General features: G+C 47.9%; 1 protein-coding gene across 1 annotated transcript; it reads left to right on the forward strand.

Annotated features, from left to right (window-relative positions):
• Positions 1 to 716: 716 nt before the first annotated feature.
• On the forward strand, positions 717 to 7,878 carry LOC311236335 (monocarboxylate transporter 7-like; the record flags this gene model as incomplete). The annotated part of the gene is given in 6 exon segments (XM_084338409.1): positions 717 to 921; positions 1,327 to 1,470; positions 3,003 to 3,092; positions 3,095 to 3,130; positions 4,807 to 5,520; positions 6,935 to 7,878. Coding segments are annotated over 6 exon segments (1,470 nt in total). The 3' UTR covers positions 7,216 to 7,878.
• Positions 7,879 to 9,328: the final 1,450 nt, after the last annotated feature.

Consider the following 9,328-nt stretch of genomic DNA (forward strand, 5'->3'; position numbering starts at 1 on the left):
TCTGTGCAGCTCACTCACTCTCACTCAAGGCTGACTGGGGTAAGATGGCGGCGGCTCAGTGACGTCGCTCTCCATTGGCCGGCAGCGTGGGTAAGCTATCTAGTGTTCTATATATATCTATGCCTGGCAGCGTGTGAATCAGGGGATGAGACACAGCTGTGTTGAGTGAGGAGCTTGACAGTGCGCGAAGGGGTTCTGCCCATATATGGGTGTGAGGCCTCCGTTGTGAATGTGGGGGGAGGATGAGGAGGAGTGAAGAAGGTGTGAGGCTGCCGTGGTGAATGTGGGGGGAGGATGAGGAGGAGTGAAGAAGGTGTGAGGCTGCCATGATGAATGTGGGGGGAAGAAGGCTCTCGCCGTGATCATGACATAATTTGATTCTGTCGTTTTCGGTGCGACATTAACGGGCCGGACAATTACAGTAGAATAAAATAAAAAGGTGGAATAAAATAAAAATGGAATATAAACTAAATTAGAATATAATATCAATATAAAATAAAACATTCAAATAGGCCAGGGCTGTACAACTGTGCACAGTGTGGTCAAGTATATACACTTAATTAGAATAAAAAATACAAATAGCAATAGAGTGGGATGGAATATTTAGCAGGGCTGTGCAATTGATTGATGATGTCAATGTCATTCTTCATTGTTCTCTGTCCCCTGTGTCTCCTGTCTCAGCCATGGTGCTGTGTGTGTCCAGGTTAAGGCAGCTGATGGGGCCCAACGTGTACCCCGAGGCCCCCGACGGAGGGTGGGGCTGGCTGGTGGCCGTCGCCTTCTTCGTGGTGGAGATGTTCACCTACGGAACCATCAAGACCTTCGGGATCTTCCTGCAGGACCTGATGACGGGGTTCGGGGAGACCAACAGTCGAGTCTCCTGGGTCATCGCCATCTGCGTGTTCGTCATGACCTTCACAGGTGAGTGAAGGCCCGGGGGTCAGGAGGAGCAGTGGCGTGCGCAGATAGGGCCCGAAAGAAGGGGGCTTGAGCCCCTGCCCTTTTGTGCCCCCATTGTGCCCATCCAAAAAAATTAAATAATGAAATATGAAAATATTGTCAAATATGAACACTGCAGGGCTAGATCCACAACGAATGGATTGCACAGTGCTAATTGCACCCTTACTGTACTTACAATTCATTATGTATTGAAAATGGGGGACCCTGATGTAAACAAGACGAAAGTCTTTCTCTGGTCTGCATCCCCTTAACAATTGTGTGTATTGAGCCGTACTGTATTGTACCCATTCTGCAATCTGTTAATACAATTTTCACTCAATCAATCACCTCCTCTTCTCCACGTGTTCCCCCTCTCTCTCTCCTCAGCTCCTCTCTCGTCTGTGTTGACCAACCGCTTTGGTTTCCAACCTGTCGTCATGGTCGGTGGGTTACTCATCTCCATTGGAACCATCGCCACCGGCTTCACCAACTCCATCGAGGAAATGTACATCACCACCGGTTTAGTGGCAGGTATTGGACCTCTCTCTCTATGTCTGCCTACCCCGTCTCTCTCTCTCTCTCTCTTTCTCTCTCTCTCTCTCTCTCTCTCTCTCTCTCTCTCTCTCTCTCTCTCTCTCTCTCTCTGTTTCTATCTCTGCCTTCCCCCTGTCTCTCTGTCTGCTCTCTCTCTCTCTCTCTCTCTCTCTCTCTGTCTGCCTTCCCCGTCTCTCTCTCTCTCTCTCTCTGTTTCTATCTCTGCCTTCCCCCTGTCTCTCTGCCCCCCCTCCCTCTCTCTCTCTCCCCCTCCCTCTTTTTCCCCCTCTCTCCCAATTCAATTCAATTCAAATGGGCTTTATTGACATGGGAAACATACGTTTACATTGCCAAAACAAAACAATCAAACAGAGAAAACAAAATAAATCAGTACATTACAGACGGAATTTCTTGTACAGTCTTTATGGTGGTTGTATTCCGCTGGATGTCCCTTTCTTGTCACAGCAGCTCACAAATCTCTCTGTATCCCTCTCTCTCTCTATCTCCCCCTCCCTCTCTCACTCTCCCTCTCTATCTCCCCCTCCCTCTCTCTCTCCCCCTCTCTCTCTATCTCCCCCTCCCTCTCTCACTCTCCCTCTCTATCTCCCCCTCCCTCTCTCTCTCTCCCCTCTCTCTCTATCTCCCCCTCCCTCTCTCCCCCCCTCTCTATCTCCCCCTCCCTCTCTCTCCCTCTCCCTCCCTCTCCCCCTCTCTCTCTGCCCTCCTCTCTCTCCCTTTCTGCCCTCCTCTCTTTCTCTGCCCTCCTCTCTCTCTGCCCGCCCTCTAACTCTTTCTCTCTCTGCCCTCCTCTCTCACTCTCTCTATCTGCCCCTCCCTCTCTCTCTCCCCCTCTCTCTATCTCCCCCTCCCTCTCTCTCTCCCCCCTCTCTCTCTATCTCCCTTCCCTCTCTCTCTCTATCTCCCTCTCCCTCTCTCTCCCCCTCCCCTCTCTCTCTGCCCTCCTCTCTCTCCGCTGCCCGCCCTCTAACTCTTCTCTCCCTCTCCCTCTCCCTCCCTCCCTCCTCCCTCCTCCCTCCCTCCCTCTCTCCCTCCCTCCCTCTCCCTCCCTCTCCTTCCCTCTCTCTCTCTCTCTCTCTCTCTCTCTCTCTCTCTCTCTCTCTCTCTCTCTCTCTCCTCTCTCTCTCTCTCTCTCTCTCTCTCTCTCTCTCTCTCTCTCTCTCTCTCTCTCTCTCTCTCTCTCTCTCTCTCTCTCTCTCTCTCTCTCTCTCACTCTCTCTCACTCTCTCTCTCTCTCTCTCTCTCTCTCTCTCTCCCTCTCCCCCTCCCTCTCCCCCTCTCTCTCTCTCTCTCTCTCTCTCTCTCTCTGTCTCTCTCTCTCTCTCCCTCCCTCTCTCTCTCTCTCTCTCTCTCTCTCTCTCCCCCTCCTCTCTCTCTCTCTCTCTCTCTCTCTCTCTCTCTCTCTCTCTCTCTCTCTCTCTCTCTCTCTCTCTCTCCCCCTCCTTTCTCTCTCTGCCCGCCCTCTCTCTCTCTCTCTCTCTCTCTCTCTCTCCCTCTCTCTCTCTCTCCAGGTCTGGGCTACTGTCTGACGTTCCTGCCCACCGTGACCATCCTCTCTCAGTACTTCAGCCGCCGCCGCTCCCTGGTCACGGCCGTGGCCTCCACGGGGAGTCCCTCGCCATGTTCGCCCTTGCCCCCGGTGAGGATGCGAGTTGCCTGTGACCGCATGGCATTGTCCACGGAACGAGGTGTGTTAGTGAGCGTTGATAAAGGCCCGATCCGTGATCCAAATGTATACGAATGGGTGGCCCCGCCCGCCGCCGGAAACAAGATGTATTTTATTCTTCTTAGTTCTCCTTTTTTTTTTGCCTGATTTTTCTTTTTTTCTCCCCATCCCAATTTAGTCGTTATGCCAATTCCCCCCCCTCCCCTACCTGGTTGTTGTGCGCATGTTCCCCCTACTGGTCGGTACAAGGGAACCCTGAAGTCCACCACATGCTTCCTCCGACACATGTGGAGACAGCCAGCGGATCTTTTTTCACCTGGCAGCGAGGACTCTCATTGGTGAAGCGTAACGAGTGGGAGGTCACGCTGCCTTCACCATTTCCTGCCTTTCGCTGAGCAGGCGCCCCGAGACCTGACCTGTAGGTGTCGCTGTTTACAACGCCAGATTACCACCCACGACTTCCCTCCCCGCTAACTCAGCCAAACGAGTTAGTATGACGACCGGCCCAAGCCGCAGGGCAATGCTGACTCCGGGAGTCGAGACCGCAGCCTCTTGCATTGGTGACGAGCGCACTTTTACACACATTCATTTAGTTTTACACTTGTTGAGAGTAAATCAGTTTGACATTGAATCCTTGTGTTGTGTTAATTACATGATAAGGTAGCAGTCCCCTATAAGACAAGGTATTGCTATTTTCTCATCTACATTTCATGGAGCTATAATTAACACAACACAATGATTCAATGTCCCCGATGACATCACTGGCCATATTCAAACTCATTCACTCTCAATAACTTTCAAACTAAAGGAATGTTGAGAATCTTATCAATCTTATCACCCCCAGACAGCACAGCTCGTTCCTTCTCGATCCTGGCCGCCTCTCCGAAATCATCCCCCCGCACTGACATCGACCTTGGTTGGTTTCACAGCAGAATGGGATAGGGGGGGGGGGGGTGATACATGCAGCTTGAGGCAAAATTGCTGCCATATGATTATAAATTGGGTTAATTTAGATTAATCATCATTATCATAACCCTTATTAGCACGGTATGGTGGCATCTTTATTTTCACGTCCCTAATTTCCGTCGTGATGTCCAGAATGGCCTGAGACCGCGACAGTTCCTCTGCGTGGTAGGTAACAAGTCTCTCAAGAATAGTCTTCAAGCACGATTGAAGACCACCGCAAGTGACACTGGTATCGAATCCGGCTGTCAGCGGTGCCTCCAGCTTGGCCGGCCGTCATACTGACACAAAGAGGGAAATGGTGAAGGTAGTGTGACCCTCCCACGCGTTATACACTTCACCAATGAGAGTCCGCGCTGGCAGGTGAAAAGAGGCTGCTGGCTGTCTCCTATGTATCGGAGGAAGCTTCATGTGATAGACTTCAGGGCTCCCTAGACTGGCAAGTAGGGGGCAAATGCGCGCAACGACCAGGAAGGAGAGGGGGGAAATTGGCGTAACGACGAAAAATCGGGATGGGAGGAAAATACAGAAAAAACAGGAGGAGAAAAAGTGGATATAGAAAAAAAAGGAATGTTGAGAAAACATGTGCTCATACTGTCTTTATATACAGTTATTATAAATACTTTTTACAGTGTGCTGACTGGCTGTAACACACCACCACACTCTGTCCCTCAATCTGTTCTCAGCCTTTTCCGCTCTGAATAAAAGCATCGGCTGGCGCCAGACCATGATGGTGATCGGGTCTCTGCAAGGCTCCATCATCCTCTTCGCAGCTCTGCTTCGACCCATCGTCATCAAGCCGCCGCCCAGGACGGCCCCCCAGGAGACCGAGACGACGACGGAGGAGGAGGAGCGGCAGAAGGGAGGAGGAGGAGGAGGGGACGACGACGAGGCCGCGTCGACCCCGACGAAACCTAAACTCCTGGACTTCTCCGTCCTCCGAGAGGGCAGCTTCATCTGCTACTCCCTGTTCGGCCTCTTCGCCACGCTGGGCTTCTTCGCGCCGCCGCTCTACATCATCGAGCTGAGCGTGAGCCGCGGCGTGGAGCGCGACCACGCCGCCTACATGCTCTCCGTCATGGCCGTGGCCGAGGTGTTCGGCCGCCTCGCCGTGGGCTGGGTGCTGAGCCGGGAGCGGCTGAGGACCAGGAAGCTCCTGGTGCTCCTGGGCTGCGTCGTGTCCCTGACCCTGGCCCTGGTGGCCTTCACCCTGGTCTGGGAGTTCTGGGGCCTGGCCGTGTGCTGCTGCTTCTTCGGGTTCTTCATGGGCACCATCTCCTCCACGCACATCCCCATGCTGGCCGAGGAGGACGTGGTGGGCATCGAGAGGATGGCCTCGGCCGCCGGGGTCTACGTGTTCATACAGAGCTTTGCCGGGCTGGCCGGACCCCCACTGGGAGGTAAGACTTTATTCACATTATTCATTTACATTTAAAATGTGTCATTTAGGCGGTCAGGTGGCGTAGCGGAGATTGCGTTCATCACCAACACCGGAGATGCTGGATTCGCCTGTTCGAATCCAGCTCACAGCTCCGGGGTTGTCACCAGCTTGGCTGGCCGTTCACACTAATACAATTGGCTGTATTAGAGGGTGGGAGAAGCTGGCGGGGTGGGTCCGGGTCGTTGTAAACAGCGACTCCTACAGTTCGGTCGGGGCGCCTGCTCAGCGCGGATAGGATCTAAGTGGGGTAGTGTGATCCTTCCACACGTTACACGCTCTCAGTGAGAGTCCGCGCTGCCAGGTGAAAAGAAGCGGTTGATTGGCTGGACGTGTGTCGGAGGAAGCATGTGATAGCCTCCACTCTCCCAGACCGACTGTGGGGGGTAAGTGCGCAGCGACCAGGAAGGGGATTGGGAATTGGCATAACGACTAACATTGGGATGGGAGAAAATTGGAGGAAAAAGGATGGGGGAAAAGACCAATAAAAAAATAAAAAAAATAAATGTGTTTTATCCAAAGCGACTTACCAAGTTCTGTACGACAACAAGTCAGCCGGAAGGGTACAACTCCTCTTTCAGCCGAGTAACAATGTTGAACAGTGTTGAAACGTGGGGCGCTGCAGTGTTGAGTGCCTAGTAGTAGAGACATATTAGTATAGTAGGAAGTAATATCAGACAAGGAAGATTATTTAGTGGAAGAGTGCATGATAGTATAAGACAGTAAGAGTAATTCTCTCTGTGGCGGCTATGTGGCGTAGTGGGCAAGGCGCTCGCCACGAATGCAGAGACGCTGGGCTCGCCTGTTCGAGCCCAGCGCTCCACATTTGCTTTCAGTTTAGCTGGTCGTCCATACTAATACACATTGGCCGTATTAGGGGGTGGGAAACTGATGGGTGGGGATCGGGCGTTGTGGACAGCGACTCCTACAGGTCGGTTGGTGCGCCTGCGCAGTAGAATCAGGAAGTGTCGGGTGCAGCGTGAGCCTCCCACGCGTTACTCCTCGCCACTGAGAGACCGAGCTGCGCAGGTGAAAAGATGCGACTGCTGTTACCTCAAGTACCGGAGGGGACTTGTGCTATGTATGACTTAGTCCACATTGCAGCCGGCTTGTGGGAGGCAAGAAACAGCGTTCGAGACAGGGGAGGGTTGAATTGGATGATACGAAATTGGAATGGGAGAACATTTAGAAAAATGGGAGAAAAAGTGGATAAAAAAAAAAGAGTAATTCTCTCTGAACTTTGACCAGAAACCAATGTTACACATTTGATCGGAGTCGGATATAATTATTCTCAAGTGATTTCTGATGGACACATCTGGTGGTGCTCCCTTCATCATCCCATCCTATTCTATTGTACTCTATTGTCTTCCCTATAGGCGTCCTGGTGGACATGACTCAGGACTACGGCTCAGCGTTCTACTCCTGCGCAGCGGGCACGGGTCTTGGAGCCGTGTTCTTGGCTTTGGTGCGTCCCGCGAAAAAAATAGGACTTCCGTGCTGCACGAGGACGAGCGATCAGAAGCGCCCCGCGGCCACGCACGCACGTAGGGGGGCGGACAGCCGGCAGGACTACCTGGAGGTAGACGTCCAGTCGGACCCTAATAACAAGGACGGTGGCGCCGAGGAGAACGGCAACCTGGTCATTCATTCTGCTTGAGGTACAAACACACCTGTGTTGTAACCCTGAGGGGAACAACAAGGAGTCAAGCCAGAGAAGAATAGATCTGAGGAGGACGACCGCCGAAGGAGAAGGAATAATAAGCCAGATGAATGGATGGAGGAGATAGAAAGGAGATGTTAGAGGACTGTTACAAAATTACTTCATAATCCTTGGATACTATAGCCATAATAACATGCACGTTTATATCCTGGATATACAAGCCAATACACTGGTTAAGGTCTGAACGGCATACAGTGTTTATATGCATTTTTATATCCCATATCCAGTATACCTATATATATATATATATATAGAGTACACTGAACATAAAGAATATTACCATGAAAAGGGAATTCAAACTCGCCACAAAAACTGCACAATAAACAGGATAAGGTGGCAACATTCCTCAGTATTCCAGCAACCATATTCGGGTTTCTAATTGTCAAATTTGTGATATGAAATGCATGAATATTTTTGTATCAATAATGTGTTTGTATTGAATTGCAATAAAACTCCAAAGTGCTTTGAGCTTTTGCTCAAGATTTACATTCATCGTCACCTGCATTTATAAACTCCACCCAAACAAGCCTCTTTATAAGAACAAATTGTTCAGTTCATTTTTATTTCGGATATTGGACACATACCAATGGTCATTCCATAAATCGCCAAGGTTTTACCAGATGCTATTGCTGCATTGTCCCAAAAGGGCTAGGGAGAAGCACTAGGCTTGTCGGGCCCTACCCATGAAGACTTAAGTTCTTTCTTTAGTTTTTTTTACATTTACATACATGCACTACTATATACACTATACACATATTGTTTAACCTTTATTTACCCAGGGTAGGTTCGCTGAGCACAGGTGCTCTTTTTCAGCTACGCCCTGCTTCACATGCACACAGTTCCATTCGCAAGACCACCCGCATTTCATTGTATACTCGTATGCCGTGACAAATAAAACTCTTGACTTGACTTGATACCTGGGAGCCGCCCAGTACAACCACAGTCTTGACACCATTGGCCACTGAGCAACTCCACTGCACTGCATATACCTGCACATGTCTACATACATACACACCTACCCATATTCATACATGTAGAGACTACATAATGTTTATAGCATTGCTCTGTATATATATATATATATATATATATATATATATATATATATATATATATATATATATATATATATATATATATATATATATATATATATATATATATATATATATATATATGCACACACATACATACATATATATATACATACATATATATACATATCCATACATACATATATATATACATACATATATATACATATCCATACACACATACATGGCAAAGAGCACCCCATAGTTGGTATACACAGCTTATTATTTATAATATGATACAGTATTTATGGGATAAATACGATGATTCATACATTAGTGTTATATGGCATATAAAGTGATATACAGTATATAGTACACATTACAGTATAGTATACCTGCAGTATATAATAGTGTATACAACACATATATAATGTGATATAAGATATATAGTATATGATATATACAATATAATATAGTACCATAATATAATAGTATATAGTGTAAATATAGTATAATATTATATACTAATTAATTATAATATGATTATATAATGCAATATAATATAACGTATAATACAATATCATATGTATTTTTTTTAATGCCTCATCATTTAATTAATTACATGCAATGAAAGCTCTTATTCCCTTCTGTACCTATCAATTTTTTTTTCTTTTTTAATCTAGATTTGAATTGATTTATGTTTTTACAATATTGTAGTAAGTTCATCCGCTCTAACCCATTCCACAGGGTGGCTCCGTAAGAGGAGATACACATTATTTTCAGATATTTTTGCATCACAGGTTTTTTGAAGTTCAATGGTCCTCTGAGGTCCTTATCCTTATTGTCTTTATCCAGAAATTTGCTTCTTACATTTCTACTAGTAATTGATTATATCTTGCTTTGTACAAGTTGACCATATCAATTAACTTCAAAAGATGTGATTGTAGAAACAATGTGTGTGTGGTCCCGATATCCTGTATTGTTTATTACTCTTATTGCTATTTTTTGTAGTATAA

This window comes from Notolepis coatsorum, assembly GCF_963971535.1.
Source record: "Notolepis coatsorum genome assembly, contig: SUPER_10_unloc_2, whole genome shotgun sequence".
Taxonomy (NCBI): domain Eukaryota; kingdom Metazoa; phylum Chordata; class Actinopteri; order Aulopiformes; family Paralepididae; genus Notolepis; species Notolepis coatsorum.